The sequence below is a fragment of the Glycine soja genome, chromosome 3 (genome assembly GCF_004193775.1).
Source record: "Glycine soja cultivar W05 chromosome 3, ASM419377v2, whole genome shotgun sequence".
In the NCBI taxonomy this organism is placed as follows: domain Eukaryota; kingdom Viridiplantae; phylum Streptophyta; class Magnoliopsida; order Fabales; family Fabaceae; genus Glycine; species Glycine soja.
Genome location: NC_041004.1, coordinates 31,662,753 through 31,679,549, shown reverse-complemented (window position 1 = coordinate 31,679,549; position 16,797 = coordinate 31,662,753). Strand labels below are relative to the sequence as shown.

Below are 16,797 nucleotides of genomic sequence, written 5' to 3'. Positions count from 1 at the left end.
TTAAAGACAAATTATGACTCTTAATTATTTTGATTAGATGAAAATAATTAAAAATGATAAAAGTTATGTCTGATGCGCAATCAAATCATGATCTGTATTTGTGTGTCTGAAGTTTTCAGACAATCTGATGTAACATTTAAGTAGTTCATTTAAGACTTTCATTTATACTCTGTATCTGAGATTCATTCATGCAGAAAACATTCTCCTAGGATATATCAAAGTCCTATGAAGAATAAATGATGTCCACAATCTAGAAGACGTTGATCCTCATCAAAAGGGGCGCTTTGTCATTGCAGACCTGCTAGGATGAAATAAGTGACTTCCGTATTAAAGTACAAGGCATGCTAACCTATGAGCATGGACTTTATATGAAGAAGTGATGTGCATTTAATTCAAGCATTAAATACTTCAACGAACTCAAGACTTCAAACAAATATCACAATGAAAAATCCAACTGTCGTGAGACAATAGATACTTGGAGATGAAGCTATATGTAGAAAAAACTTTGAAGAAACAAGACATGAATCATTCTTTCATTCTTTACTATAAAGCTTTCTGTATATTCTTATAAAGATATTAAGCTCTCAAAATACCTTGTATACCTTGAGAGAAAAGACTAAAAGTGTTAAGTGATATATTTGTCTGTTAGACTATCCTACTTTAGTAAATGAACAAACTTCCAAAAAAATCTTGTTGATTAGTTTAGAGCCAGACGGCTTGGTAGGACAAAGAGTATTGGGGTTTAAGTCAAGCTAAGGATAGAGCTTGCAAGTGTAAGAAGCAAAAGTAACAGTGAACAATACTTTTAACTTTGATAAGTTGGTGGAAACTTAGTGGTTGCAAAAAACTAGACATAGTCTCAGGGTTGAGACGAACTAATATAAATTCTTTGTGTGCTTTCTTGTTGTTTAATTGGAAAATAGTTTGAATTGATTTTTAGATCTTATATCTCTTTTTGTTTTTCAAAGAAAATTGTTTTCCCCATCGTCTGATAAAGTCTAAATCAAAACTTGTCTAAGTGTTTTGGTTTTATCTGCATCAAACGACAAAACATGATTTTAGTCTTTAAAAGGTTTTTCAATTTCTAAAATCATAATTCAACCTCCTTTCTTGTGTTATCTGCTTCTACACATATTTTCCTTGTCATGATCTTCTAGAAAGTTAGAGAAGAAGAAATATGTCAAATTTGCCTCCTTACCATGCTTTTCCTTCCACATAATCCTGCTATGATTTTTCATCATTACTCAGCCTTCCCCACCCTCACACTCCCCGCCTCTCACCACCCCTTCTCTCTCTACCTTTTTCTCACTCATCTCATTCCTAGCATGCACTTATTCCTCTCTTCTAATAATTACAAAAAAAAAAGAGGATGCTCTAATTTATGTTCAAGAAACATATTTTTTTTTCACAAGTTTAAACTTCAAGTGTTTGGTTCCACTTGATTCATTTAGACTCCTAATTATTTTTTATTGCATATTTTTTTTATGATATAGTTTGGATAAAGGAATTAAGGATACCAATTAAGTAAAGGATTTCAGCTCAAGTAAAAATAAGAATATATACATTATAATTATAGCGAGAGACAAGAGAAAAGTGATTAGAGCTTAGAAGTCAAAATAAGAGAAAATGTTTTATATGTATTTAGCTTTGCAATCCATATTACAAAAATTATGGAAAAATTATCAATGATGTCATGCACATGATACAAACAAGATGACTAAAATATATAAAGGCACAAACTCAAAGAAAAGTTTTATTTATCCAATTGAGTGTACTCTATTATAGTTAATATTGGACTTTAAATAGACAAAAAAGAAGTAAAAGTAAAAAAAAAATGAGAATATTAAGACAAATAAGTAGTTATAAAAGAAAATATAAGATGTGACCTTATATGTATTGTCGTAGCATTATTTTAAAAGAAGATTCTAAAAAGTTAATTAGGATAAATGATTGATCTCATTCTTGAAAGGTGCTATCAATTTAGTCTTTGAAAATAATAAAATGATCCATAAAAAGACCTGTCACTCATGGATTTTGTTAGGGATCTTTTTGTTATTTTGTTACTTTCATAAACTAAATTGATAATGGCTCATACTTTTAAAGTATTTACAATGCATGATTGCTTAAATGTGTTGTTTATTTTAAATTTATGAGTCCTACAATATCACATGGATTAAATAACTTTACACAAAAGTTTATTTTAATGTTAAAGTTGTTAGAGTAAATACTTAACTTAAGTCACATTAAATTTTGGATCAAAAAAATTATTCTTTTTTTGAAAATAACTAATTAAGTGATGATTGTTTATGAGAACAACTCACTGTCAAGTCATCAACTATAATAAAAAATTTTGTTAAATAACATTGTTTAACTTTAAACAACTCATTTATGTATTTGTATTATAGATGCTCTCACATAAAATCAATCATTTATCCAAATCAATTATGATGATTTAATTATGTATAAAAAAATTCTTTGGAATCATTAATAAAGAAGAATAAGAATAAATTGCATTGAAAGTTGTTAGGAAAAAATTCATGATTATTAATATTCCTAAAATTTATCTTTTTAAAATCATATAATACCACGCAATTCATGTAAATTACTTCACCTAATAACATAGAGTTTTATTGTTGTTATTTATAATAGATATATTCTTGTAATGACTTCACATCACCAATAAGAATAAGAATTATATACATTACTAATAAGAAATATTTTTATACAAATATTTAACGAAATTTAATAATCCTTTTGTGACACAATACTTGTCGTTAATATAGTATGTTAATAGAATAAATAGTTATTGAATGTATAGGTAAAAGTATTTTATATTAATAATGTATATAAATTAAATTTTAAAACATATAATACTTACATAAATAAATATTTATTTAATTTTATTTATCAAATAATATTGTATTCATATCTACAACTTTTTTAAGAAATATATTAAAATAAAATAAAGTACAAGAATAATGTTAATCTTATATTTTATAATTCATATTTAATTCAAATACGTAATTATTTATTCAAGAAAAAATCATTTTATATTTGTTTTTAACTAAATAAATAAAAAAAAGATTGTCCTTCTGCTAACTTTCTTTCATATTTTTCTTATTTCAAACAAGTTAAAATCTTATTATTTTATCTTATCACTTTTCCTATCTAATTTATTTTGCTATTATTTTCTTTTTTTATATCTCTCTTAAACCAAACTAAAGAGGAAAATATTAAAGGAAAAATATTTCTTTTAAATTTAAGTCTGTTAAAATCCTAATCCTACTAATTCTTTTTTTAGGTGTAATCCTAATAATTATCAATGGTAGCTTCTTCTGGTTCCAGGTTCCAGTAGTTTCTCAAATCTTCTACATACATTTTTTTTGGCACCCACTTTGTCTTTTCTTTGGCCTTTAGCAACACTATAGATAAACCTAAGAATAAGAGGGATTAACCTCTTTTCCTTAATCCATTCATTGCTCCCTCGAACTGTTGTTTGGTCTCTTCTCTCTTATCCATGGCATCAACGTTTCTCACCCTACCAACTCCCTTCCTACACAAAACCAATGCCATCAATTTCTCTAACAAGAGACCCTCATGTATGTATCTTCAATTCACCAAAAGTTTCAGTTTTGTTCACCAAATTCGACAACTTATACAATTTCTTAACCTTTTTCTCATCTGGGTTTCATGCAGTTTTGCAGAGGAGCTCTCTGAAGATTCATGCAATTACCAAAAAATGGGAACCCACAAAGGTTTTTTTCTGTTCTTTTCTTCGAATTTGTTTTAGTTTTAGCCTACACCACCCCACTAATTCCCTTTTCATTTCCCATGTTTTAAATTTCAAAATGTTCGATTTTTTTTGCTTTTAAGTTTTGATGATTTTTGCATGCAGGTTGTGCCTCAGGCTGATAGAGTTCTTATTCGTTTGGAGGAGCTTTCAGATGTATGCTATATACTTATCAAAAAACCAAATCTTTTTTTACTTGGGGTGTTGTTCATTCTTATTCTTATAGTATATCAGTTTCAAAATATTGGTTATTCTCCCATTTGTTTCCTTAAGTCTTGGAAATTTGGAATTGCTAATATATATTATTATTGTCCTTATCTGAAAGTAATGCTGAATGTAGGACTCGTTTGTGGGCCTTCTTTATTTGGTTAACTTGCAGTTTCATGTGATTTTGAGAAATTCGACAAGATTGTGCCATGAAATGGAACTTTTTGTTATTGTATTACAATAACAAGTTATGTTCCGTTGGTGGGTTGCTAATGTATGTTGCCAATGGAATATCCCTTTGTATGTGCTCCAGAATATTGGTGCCACTTGTGCACATGTGAAGTGCTTTAAAGGATATTCTGCGGTTTCTTCATACAATGTTCTCAGCTTGGTTTTCTGTTGTGTCAGTGTCGTTTAAAACTAAAACATTCATGTTTATCTGTTAGTGAGACCCAATGATGCTGTTTAGGATAGGTAATTGCTATTTAAATGTGTCAATATAAGTTGCTGTCTTTATGCACATGTGTAATAGTAGCTAGAAGTAAAGGAATTATGTAACTAGAAGGTATAGAGTATAAATATGTTCTACAGCTTATTTAAGATATGCAGATTGGTGCTGTGATGCCATGTGGGTGACTTAATTTGATGAAAGGTTTATCTTGTATGTATCATTGTTTTTATTCAATTGGTATTTGGTAGGATTCTAATGCATGATTAGAACTAGTCGGTTGCTTTGTTGTGTTATGATTTAGCTTGATATCATTTAGGTTACTGGTTTGCAATAGTTTGTTATATGGTTAGAAATTAGAATAAGGTTTTCTGCAACTGTTAAGTTTGAATGTATATGGTACTCTTTCCATGTTGCATAGCTAATTTGTGAATGTTTTTTGGTGCAGAAAACAGTTGGTGGAGTTTTGCTGCCTAAATCAGCTGTTAAATTTGAGCGCTATCTTGTGGGAGAAGTAAGTAGACATAGATAACCTTTGGTATTCTGGGTCTTTAAACTTTTTCTCTTTAGTATTTTTTGTCTGCTTTTGATATAATATGGTCATTTTCTTTCATATTTGTTTCAGATCCTAACTGTTGGTGCTGAGGCTGGAGAACTAAAGGCTGGAACAAAGGTACTAGTTTAACTACCGTGAAGGAGGTGAAATAGAAATGGGAAAATGACCAAGAGTAATATGAACATTTCTCAACATTCAATTTCATTGATGCACTAACATCCTTGAGGCTGGTAATATGCTTGTATAGGTGATTCAAATATATAGTCAGAATCTAACCAGGTTAGGTCATCCCAAGATCCAAAACATGTAATCATTAGTTCCTGAATTATTGATAATTAATCTTTAAATCCCAACTACAAATCCTAGTTCCAAGTTTACAACTGCATCATAAATTAATGTTTTAAGGACTAACTCTCCCGAAAGCTATAGCTTTTAGGTGAAGCTCATGAATGGTTTTATTTTTTCATATCGAACACACTCTGTCATGGAAAGAGAGACCTTTGAGCTTTACCTTGTGGTTTGACAAGGATCAAACTAAAACCACTTAGTCATATTGAGGCTTTGATATCAACTTTTTAATGACCAGACCAGTTTATGAATTACCAGATGATGGCAGGCGGCAGCTGAATTTATATAGACAAGATGCATACATAGGATATGAATCCTAATAAAATAAAAGACTAAAAGAACAGATGAAATCAGGTTTTAAGTGAAAATCATCAATTATCAATATATTTACAATCCAAAGTAGGAGATATTTCCAATAAATGTAATAAAGATTTTTATGCATTGCTTTTTTTCAAGTAATCAAAGGTTATAGATAACATTAGAATCTAGCATTGCTTGAATCATTTGAGCTTGTTGGAATTTGTCCCAAATGTAAACTTCAATTTTTCTTGTGCAGGTACTATTCACTGACATGAATGCTTATGAGGTAAGGGACTTTAAAATATTTACTTTACAGGTGTTATATATCTAATAGAATAATTCTAAGTTGTAACATTAACTGGTGAAAGTTTTTAGCGAATTAATCACTGGCCGAGGAAATATTTATATCAGAATTCAGAAAGGCAACTTATGGGGAAAATACTTCTGGCCCACATGCTTCAAACATTGGGGTAGCCAAGATTAGAACAAATGCTATGCCAAACCATTTTATGTTCTTGTTTGTCTTCAGTATATCTCATATTTGTTTAAACTTTGAGTTCCTGTCTGGAAAATGTTTTAAAACTTCATCTTATTTTTACGGTGATTTGTCTGATACATATGATGAAATTGTCTTTGACCGGTGACAAATTATGAAACAGTCTTTTTACTTTCTGCTCCTTAATTGGACATTGATATCCTCACTTATTTCTCCAGCTCCATTTTATGCAAAATTTTCACGGTATAGATTATGTGCACAAGCTGTACTCACGAATTGGTTTTTGACCTCATTATATTATGATGCTGCCTTTTCTACTCCTTTTTGTCATGTCTTTTCCTTTCAGTCTCCTGAAAGGTAATGGCATCTTATTAGGACTGTTGTTTCCAGTTATAAATTACTGTTTTCTTGTGAATAGTAGGGATTGCATTGATGAATTGAATCTTTCTGTTCAAACACTGCCTTGTTAGCAATGTGATCAAGTTTTTGGTCACTAGAAAAGAAACAAAATTGTTACATAGCTTACCTGATTAAAATTGATAGCATTAAGCATTCTAATGCCATTACTAATTGAATGCTTTTGTCAATCATAATTAATCAGGTGGATTTGGGGACTGATGCAAAACACTGCTTCTGTAAAGCAAGTGACTTATTGGCCGTTGTGGAGTAGGGTTTTGGCCATTGAACGAGACAAAAAGGGAGCAATCTTTTTTGTGATATCTTTGATAAGTGTATTTTTAGTAGAATAAACCATTTTTTTTCATTGGTGTTAAAATTTTATCTTTTATGTTACAATAACTTGCTTTCCACCAGGTAGTTTCTGATTCAAAACACTACTCATAAAGATGCCTTTTGCGATCTACTCTTTCCAATAGTCTAAGGTTAAATTTCGTTCACTTCGAATCTAATGGCCTTCATTAACAGTACATAATTATTTATTATTTTTATCAAATAAATTTAAAATTTCGAACGCCAAGCTAAGTGGTAAAATTCATAAAATAATAAAAATTTAGTGATAAAATTTTCAATTAAGCCTTAAAATAAAATAAAATACAACTAACCACCTCTTTCTCCAAGTTCCACGAATATCTACCACTAGTAATGCACGATATGCATCTTTGGTAAAATTAACTTAAAAGCTTACCAATTTTTTTTTAAAGCACTTTAAGCTATTATTTTTTAAAATTAAGTTCAACTAAACGTATTTGCTTTGTACCATTTGAGTCATATTCAAGCAATACCTAAGCATAAAAATGCAATCCAGTTACTCAGTGTTCTAAGATAGAAGCATCCCTCAGAGTAAGTGTAGTACTTGCATCTTTTGAGAGGAAACTATGATAGAAACATTTTACTTGGTTTTCAAAGAGAAGAGATGAATTTAGGATGAACTTGTATTTTACAAATAGAGGTTTATTTTAAAGCTAAACGGATACATCCGAGAGCCTATGCTATATATAGAGAGGTTACACGGTAACATCATAGCTTACGCCAGCGATTATCATGATTAAAACACACAAAACATTATGATTTACATTAGTTTAAATAAAAGTTTAAATACGTTTTTGCTCTTGTAGTTTCAGTGTTTTTTTTGTGCTTGTAAAATTATTTTTCTTTTTATAGTTCTAAGTTATGTTTATTTTATTTTTAATTCTTAAAATATTTTAGATAATATTTTGAAAAGTTAAAAAAGTTATCTAAAGTTTCATAAAAAAAAGAAAAAAAAAACATATAAGAACTAAAAAAAATAAAATAAAAAATATTAACTTAAAAGGATAGTAAAGATATTTAAGTCATAAAAATAATCCTATTTTACAAATAGGCATGGAGACAACAAAAATAACTGCTCTAGAGGATAACCTTTTTAATGTGAATAACCTGCTGATGTAGAAAATCTTATAACTCTTGCTTATAATACCATTTTTTTGTGTGTATAAAGAGAGATAAAATAAGATTTTTTTAATACTACTGAGTATGGTATTAATGGCATGTCAGGATTGTCAGCATTCATCTAAAGAATTGCTGTATGAGCCTAAATATCAAGTGGCTTTATCTAGTCGCATTAATTCAATTAGTCATTGGACATTATGAGATTAGGAGGATCATTTACCAAGTATAAAGTCAACAGAAGTCAAACTTTTGTCTTCTCTAACATGTATCTATGGAGAAGATGAGAATTAACTTAACAATGCAACGAAATGCAAACTAAGCTAACTCAATTTATATTCACATGTATATTCCTATTTAAAATAAGTACTTTTAATCTTTCCGAAAAATAATGCATTTATAATTTATTTAAAAAAAACACTTCAAGTAAAAAATAGCCACATTTACATTTTATATTAAATAAAGATATATTAAATAATTTGACGCTTATCAAATGCTCTTTAATACAAGATTTTCTTCATACAACCAAGAGGAAAAACCCAAAAATAATCATATTATATTAAAATATATTTTACGAAATAATCTAAAATTAATTGTTCATGTAGGTCTCCAACATGTGACTTTTACATTATTAATGTAACACTCTAATCAACTAAATTAATAAGTCAATTATGTTAAAAAAAATAATTAGCATTGTTATATATAACAAATTTTTATTAAACTTATGATTTTCATTTAAAATTTATATACGTAAAAAAAATATATTATTAGATCAAAATTAATTGTTATAAAATTTATTATGTAAACTTATATGTGTATTAAACATACATTAAAAATTTTAGTATTATATATAGCGATGCTAATTATTTTTTAAAATAATTGACCTATTACGTCAATTAGTTAGAACGTCGTGTTATTACAAATTATCAATCCATAGGCTATACAAGAAAAGAAAAAAAAAAAGGATGGAATGAAGAAGTAAAAAAGAGTAAAAAAACATGTTAAGTGTAAAAGAAATAAGAAGAATAACCCCCAATCAGCCCTTTGATCAATTTTTATCCATTTTTTTTATTCCAACTTAATTTGGTCACAGTTAGTCTACCATGAGTTAAGAGTCTGATTCAGTTCCACCCTCTCTCAAGCGTGCTATTTTGATTCACCTTTGAATTTTATATGTCAAATGTACTTGGCTTTGATAGTCCTGATGGTAAAGATGAATAAAAAACAAAACATCTAACTAAACACCTTTTGGCATTACAAAATCAGTGATGTTAAGTTTTAGCAGATCAAATGTTAAATAATAAATGAATCTTATAAAGCAACCATGTGGGGCTTCTTGCATTGTAAGATCTCTAAGCGTAAGTTACAAAAATGTGAGGGTTGTTGCATTCTGCTAAAACTCATACATGCGAAATTCAACCATTCCCTCTTTTCTTTTTGGAGAATACCAAGCAACGATCTTTCCAGACTGAAGATCCTTCAAGGAGTAACTCAGGCTGCAAATAAAATCCTCTACTGACACACCGTTTTTCCTGGCGAAAGACTCAAGGGCAATCCGGGAATCAGCTCGAAAAACAACTGGCCCTGCAACCTACAAGTGGACAATTAAAAAAATTATTTTCTTTTCCTATATGAATGAGTCATAATAGGTATAGTGAATAGGCTACCATATGCCAATTCAGAACATGATGTTTTCATAAATAATATAGCCAAGGTGTGTACAATTCCGGTTCCTACTATGAGAATCATGAATATCATAACTAACTCAGCAAAATATATACCTGTTTGATCAAACATTATACTCTACAAAATAAATAAATAAAAAATCAATTAAATTTGAAAAATGCAGAAAAGGCAAGGCATTGGGGTTTGATTCATATTTGACACATACAATACACGTTGTAGAACTAAAGGAAAAATAAATGAAAGCATTAATGTATGAAAGTTATGCAACAAATATGCAAGACTTTGTAAGAAACATAATCTTTTGTAAGACCTTCGAGGGCACAAATTACAATTGATCCTGCAACCTAAAACACTAGTTTTGAACTTGTTTATAATTTAGTATAGGCTTTCAATGTAGTGATATTGAATTACTGACATAATTGAAACTTATTGAAAATGACATTGATGTATAAAGTTAAAGAATTATTGAAGTTATTAATTTACAGTCATATACAAAGTTAAGAGTTGTTCAACGAAAGCTAAAAAAGGTACTCAACCAAAGAATAGAATATGTAAAATTTGCTGTAGGTGGCTAATGATAGAAGTTCAAGAAGTCTAAGCGGCATTGCAAAGGCTTGCCTCAACTTTTATACATTGTAATAGATAGATATTCTAGCTTCGAGTTTTTCTTTTATTGGATAAGCTATATATACACTAGTTCAGAGGGAAACTCTTGTAACACTCTTCCTACTCAATTAACAAGCTTTGCAGTTAAAACTTGTTCTTGATAAAACTTAAAAGACATTCAAACTAATATACACAAGGAGAAACTTGTTCTTATCAAGTAGGAAAAAGTTTACCTGCTGTTGAAAGATTAAATTTAGCCGGGGTGAGGCTGATGGTTGTTTGCTAACATCAGCAGTTGAACTACTGGAACCATTCAGAATCTTCTTTGCAAATGCTGAAGCTGAAGATATATCTAGACGAGCATCTACCCTGGTTAAGTCCCCATATTTTTTTGTGAATTTTCCATGCTGAAAGGAGTAGCAAACTGAGCCAAACAAATCAGCATTATGTCGAGATCTCTTGCTTGTTGACACCACTTGATCTTCTCTTGAATCGACGCTAGACAAGCTCCTTCCATTCCAAATCCAGGAAGCAAAGGTGCTACCTACATTGTGTTATGAACCAGCAACAGAACAATTTAATATAATATAATTTCCACAAACTTGTCCACCCAGCTATCATCCATCAATTCGCCAATTATGAAAAAATGTTAGTAAGGAAATCAATTAATCAAGGGAAATTTATATGATCCAGTGAAGAATTCTTTAAATGCAATAATGCATTCCTATCCATATATGAAAACTACCTACTTTTTGTAACTTATGCACACAAAGCACTCGCTATCAACCTGTTTGGATTTTGCTTGTACAATAAATTTGATAGAAAACATCTCATAATGTCTTGACTCTTGATCACATTTTAGAATAATTTAGAGGATCTAAAAGTGATCTCTAAGGAGTAACTTTTGTATTTCATTATATTTCTTAATGATTTGTATTTTGTATCACACCATAACACGCTTATCAATATAATTTTATTGTATCGCAAGTATCCTTTCCTCTTTCTTTTTTTTCCCTGCCTGAGCCCTATGAAGCACGGACACCCCAGCCCCTAGCCGTGTCCAGTGTCCGACACGACACCGACACCGACACGACAACGACGCCCGTGTCCAGGTTGAGTTTGATGTGTTTGACAGGTGTTCATGTGTCCGTGTCCGTGTCGTGTCTGGTGTCCGTGTCAGTGTCGGTGTTTCATAGCCTGAGCCATATAATTTCAACAAAATGAAAGAAAAAAGGAAAGAAAACAAAAAGGGGAAATGAAAAAAAAACAAAGTTGTATGCCTGAAAGCAATTATGAAAAACATGTAAAAACAAATACCACAAATATGAAAAAGAGTGACTGACACACTATGCGAACATACTTGCTCTCATCTCAAACAGTAATAATTACATCAATCTAGAGAAATTACCAATAATTCCAGATACTGCTGCGTGAGGTTCCTTAAGACGCACATCATATGGAAGCGCCTCTTCATTCTCTTGTTCTGCAGCACCTTTATCTCTCCAGAAGTATTTGATCTTCTCATAACTAACAGCAACCTTCGCACATAACCCTGGCAGTAGAGACAGTGGCGGGTTACCATCGGTTGCATTCATTGCCTGGGGATTACCACCATTTTTATGTATCCCAAAGTGATATCGCAATCCAGATTCAGACACAAGGGATGACAAATCAACAGATAAAGACTCAGGGACATCCCAATATTTTCCTTTGTGGTCAACAAATAATTGAGGCCATGCTGCTTCCAACGTAAGATCATGATCATGAAGCTGCAAGGAATGTTGTCTTTTCAGCTTCATTATAGATGAAAGAAAAGCATGGCACGCAATAACAGAGCAAGATTGAGATGAGGAATATACTTATATACACATGTGAATGAAGGAGTTCCAATGAAAAATAGATAAAAGAGTAAGTAGAAACAAACTCATTTTACCGAATGAAGACAGCTCAATAGAGGAATGAAGGAGTACAAACAAAGGACAAGGCAAATAAATACTTCATACCAATGAGACTACGTTAAAAGGATAGAACACAACATGACAACAAAGACAGACATACTCACAAATACAATTAAGCTTTTTAAACACACTGCATTGTCAGTGAGAGAACCTAAAGGAAACCATGAAATGAGCTGAATAATGATAAGCTTTATGATGATATCTTATTCAAATATTTGAAAACAAGAAACAAATGGAAACACGGTGATATTTTTATAATAATTAATAAAAAAAAAGTGTTGTGATTTTCGATTAAAACAGGAAAATATTTTCACATCAGATAATTAAAAATTATAGCAAGCAGGTAAATCCATGCCTTGTGAAAAACCATCACTTTGCGGCGCAATCTTTCTTTCTCACCATGGCCTTCTATAGCAAGCAGCAAGGATGTTGAAGGAGGAAAAGCGAACTGTGAGGTTAACCCAAAAGAATAAAGTGACTTGTTAATGAAATGCTTCACAACATCCTTGACTGTGGAGAGATCGAATTCTTCAGCATTAGAGATCTCATTTTTAACATCAGCAATCAGCTTCCTGGGACGAAACTGTCCAGTCATTGTAAGCCACCTGTATTGGTTATAATTAAGCTGTATAAGTACATTGATGAGTTGAATTTAAAATGATGTTAATATTATGTAAAAATATAATCAGTTCATAATGTAATTTTGGCTGCCATTTGTGTCTCTGAGCATATTTCTACTAATGAAGAACTATGGCTAATGAGTTTATGGTCATTGGGTCTCATTACACCCACTAGTCTTTGAACAAAGTGTAGGGATGAAACCAAAGATGCAAAGTTAGTCAGGTCCATTGAATTTCTCACTTTGGAATGTAGAAAATATATTTCAAAGGTAGGTTTGTGAATTCTCTGGAATATTAAGTGGAATTAGACACATGAATAAAGAGTGAAGACAAGTACTTAGGCACTGCTTTATATTACCTTGTGTTTATCAGAAAATAATAACAAAAGATACATGAATAAAGTATAAGAGAACCCAAAGAAAGAGTTCAACTGAACCCTTTACACTAAAATCTTACTATCCAACTAGGTGCAGTGAAACCCCATTTTTCTTTTCTATTATGTATTATGTATATGGCAGCTTCTATTGGATCTGACTCCTCAAAATTGAGCAATTCATTTTACAGGGTAAAATAAGTGATCTCAATTGTTGGTAAGAAAATCAAGGATTGACATTACATGCACATTCATAACAAATCATGAATATGTTAGAATATTAATTGGCTTTTTCATCAACGATTTAGATTATTTTACCCTTATTTACTTTACAGGAGCCAAATTTGCTTCTATGCTACACCTACCGCCCCTTAAGTACTTACTTTATCATCAAACCATCTCTTTTAAGCTAAAGCAAATGAGAATTATCAAACAATCTCTACTTCATATAAAAGTTCTTATTTTAGTCCTGTCTACATAAGTACTCAAAAAAGAAGACTATAACCAACACTAAAGACCCTAATTACTCAAATTTTAAAAAAGAAGCAGCAGAAACAAATAGCTTTCTCCTGTGCCTCAAAATAACTATTTTCATTTTAAATATACCCTTGGAAGTTGGAAAGTTAAAACCACTCTTCCCCTTCTACCTCATTTTCAACCCAAAGCACAACCAGTCCCAAAATTGAAACAGCTTCCCTTCTCATCACTAAAAATCCAAACAGCCACAAAAGATTCAAACTACCAAATTAAATAAACAGTCCTATCTCTATCTATTTCTAGGTATCTAATAGCACATTGGGAAGGTTTTAAAAAACGGTCCACAACTGAGATTTTGGACGCAAAGTCAAGGCTCATGCTGTCACATTTGTTCACAATTTCCCACAATATCAAGCCACAATTTAAAACCTTGCACATTGGGTCCATGTATTACTTTTCTAAATTTGTAAACACTTCTAATTCTTCAAATTATAGGGTATGTTTGGGTAAGCTTATGCAGAAACACTTATAGAAGAAGAAAAATAATGAGAAGAACTTCTCCACGGCTAAAAATCGTATTTTAAAGAAGCTACATAAGAGAACTTCTACAATTAGCTAACCCAACGTATAACCTAATTTGAACTTATGGAGAAGCTCATTTAATTCTTTTCTTCTTATTTTCTTCATTTAGAAGTGATTCTGGATAACTTTACCCAAACAGAATAATAATAACAACAACAACAACACTCTTTTCCTTCAAAACAAAACAATGAAAACAACCCAAACTCCTTTGACATTGACATCAACCAAATTACATAAACGGTTACAACCATAAAAAAAAAAAAAATGGTTCATGACCAAGTGAAATGCACAGTAAAATGACATAGGACCCACACTTTTACACTCTACTCCGATTCGAAACGTTGATCTCAATTTACTTTCATTTGACTCTACCGAACGGAGCCTTGAGTGTGGAAAAAGGTTAGTTAGTTACCTACCAGCGAGGATTGGCGAGTTTGAGGAGGAGGGACTGGAGAGAGAAGGAACCCAAATCCTTGGGCGAAGTAGGAGAGAGCGAGGGAATGATTACGGGAAGAGGCAAGCCGTTTCCGATGACGGAGAGCTGCCGTGGCCGGAGCACTCTGCTGGCGACGGAGCCGTCCAACGGAAACGGGTCGCCCGGAACGGATTTGGCCCATCCGTCGTGCAGCTGAGGGGACGCCACGTTCAAGTCCCAGAACGCAGAATCAATGCCCGTCTTCAGCTTCGCCATTGATGATGAGATGATGATTTCGTCTCTGTGCTTAGATTGTTAGGTGGGTCGTTCGTTGGGTTTGAGTTTGAGGTTTTTGTCTCGGGGTTTAACCTTTCTGCTGCAACTTATCCACTTACTTTAATGTTTTTTTAAAAAGAAAAGGTTCAAATTGTAAAATCTTGTTTTTACTTTTGTCTTTTGGGTTAATTTTTATTCCTAAATTTTTTGAAAAATTGATTTTTAGTTCTTAACTTTTTGTTTGATTGGTTAAAATTTTTTATTTTTTTATTAAAGTTTTTACTTCTTAAATTTTTGTTTAACTAGTCAAGGTCCTTAAACTTTTAAAAATTTCAGTTTGTAATTTCTAAACAAAAGTTTGAATTCATTATTTTTTTATTTATTTAATGAAATTTCAAGGATTAAAAATCAAAATTTTTAAAATTTTAGGGACTAAAAATCTTAATGAAACATATTGAGAGACGTTGATCACTTAAACAAAATTTTAGTAACTAAAAACTTCAATGAAAAAAAGTTAAAGGACCTTGACCAATCAAACACAAATTTATAAATTAAAAAATGAATTTCAAAAAGGTTTAAGGACTAAAAATTTAATTAACTTTATCTTTTAAATTTTAATAACTATGTTTAATTATATTTTTTTCTTAAAAAAATATAATTTTGACTTTAATGAATATTCATTATCAGTGTAAAACATTTTATACCCTTAGTCAATTAAAAATCTTTCCTTGGTGTGACTTTTAGTATGAATATTATTAAATAAACTTACCACAAATGGTAGTTTGTAAATAGTTAATAATGTTAAAAAAAAACATTTACACTATAAACATGCATACTATTTTTATTCTAAATTTTAGGAGCATTAAAAATAGAGTCTCCTTAACATATTACTTTATGGTCTTAAAATAAGTGTTTATTTTAAGTTGTTTTACATAAACAAACAAAAACTAATAAATATATAGATAAAAGAGAATAATGGTTTGATAAAACTAATATGTAAAGACAAATATCACAAGAATAGAGTTGAATTACGATCTTAAAGATTTTTGTAAGCTTTTTTCGTAAAAGAGACTATCGTTTGATAAAACCAAAAGATAGATAAAAAGATCTTCACAAACAAACTTAGTCAAATGATATCCAAAAGATTTTGTAAAAACACTTTTCACAACAAAATCAAACTCAAACTATTTGTCAGTTAAATCAAAAGAGATAAACAAATTAGACACAAAATTTTATATTAGTTTTGTTTCTATCATTGAGATTATGTCAGTTACTGATAACTCACAAAGTTTCATTAACTTTAACATGATTATAAGTATTATTCACGATTACTTCTAATTCTTACAACAAAGCTTATCCTCAAGCTTAAAATAACTCCATTATTCATTGTTCTACCAAGTCACTTCTGCCTCTAAACAAATAAAAAGGTTTGTTGATGATGATTTGCTCACTAACTAGTGTTAGCATCTTACAAATGAATATACAAATTAAACACTTAGTTTTTTTCTCTCAAGATATACAAAGTGTTAAGTATTTTACAATTTAAGAAATTTCATAAAGATAAATCAAAGAAGATGGAAAGATAGATTTGAAACATTAAATTGTAGGTTTGTGGCTTCAACTCTCCAGCACTTCTCGTATTTATGGTCATTTTTTAGAAATTGTTTGTTGTCTCCAAATGATCTTTTTTCCTCCATTGAGCTTGCATATGAAGAGATGTTTGTTGGTGCAATACAAACATTAAATGTACGCCCAGTCCATGTTGAAATACCACT

General features: G+C 30.6%; 2 protein-coding genes across 2 annotated transcripts; one reads left to right on the top strand and one right to left on the bottom strand.

Moving 5' to 3' along the window:
• The first annotated feature begins 3,348 nt into the window (after positions 1–3,348).
• On the top strand, positions 3,349–7,041 carry LOC114406450 (10 kDa chaperonin 1, chloroplastic-like). Its single transcript, XM_028369157.1, has 7 exons — positions 3,349–3,599; positions 3,697–3,755; positions 3,896–3,946; positions 4,894–4,959; positions 5,071–5,118; positions 5,906–5,935; positions 6,747–7,041. The coding sequence occupies exons 1-7, from the start codon at positions 3,518–3,520 to the stop codon at positions 6,813–6,815; spliced, it is 405 nt and encodes a 134-aa protein (XP_028224958.1). The 5' UTR covers positions 3,349–3,517; the 3' UTR covers positions 6,816–7,041.
• A 2,208-nt stretch (positions 7,042–9,249) lies between these two features.
• LOC114406449 (protein TRIGALACTOSYLDIACYLGLYCEROL 4, chloroplastic-like) lies at positions 9,250–15,119 on the bottom strand. The gene is made up of 5 exons (XM_028369156.1): positions 14,748–15,119; positions 12,635–12,884; positions 11,730–12,090; positions 10,555–10,865; positions 9,250–9,620 (listed from the first exon to the last, which is right to left on the bottom strand). Exons 1-5 carry the CDS (start codon positions 15,020–15,022, stop codon positions 9,423–9,425), a joined length of 1,395 nt encoding a protein of 464 aa, XP_028224957.1. The 5' UTR covers positions 15,023–15,119; the 3' UTR covers positions 9,250–9,422.
• Between the last annotated feature and the right edge of the window lie 1,678 nt (positions 15,120–16,797).

What these genes read in the sequence shown, in the direction of transcription:
- LOC114406450 (XM_028369157.1), top strand. Translation starts at nt 3,518, where the DNA reads ATGGCATCAACGTTTCTCACCCTACCAACTCCCTTCCTACACAAAACC. An exon ending in CTCTAACAAGAGACCCTCAT is followed by an intron (nt 3,600 to 3,696) that starts GTATGTATCTTC and finishes GGTTTCATGCAG; the next exon opens with TTTTGCAGAGGAGCTCTCTG. An exon ending in GTTTGGAGGAGCTTTCAGAT is followed by an intron (nt 3,947 to 4,893) that starts GTATGCTATATA and finishes TTTTTGGTGCAG; the next exon opens with AAAACAGTTGGTGGAGTTTT.
- LOC114406449 (XM_028369156.1), bottom strand. Translation starts at nt 15,022, where the DNA reads ATGGCGAAGCTGAAGACGGGCATTGATTCTGCGTTCTGGGACTTGAAC. An exon ending in AAACTCGCCAATCCTCGCTG is followed by an intron (nt 12,885 to 14,747) that starts GTAGGTAACTAA and finishes TAACCAATACAG; the next exon opens with GTGGCTTACAATGACTGGAC. An exon ending in ATTTAATCTTTCAACAGCAG is followed by an intron (nt 9,621 to 10,554) that starts GTAAACTTTTTC and finishes GTCCACTTGTAG; the next exon opens with GTTGCAGGGCCAGTTGTTTT.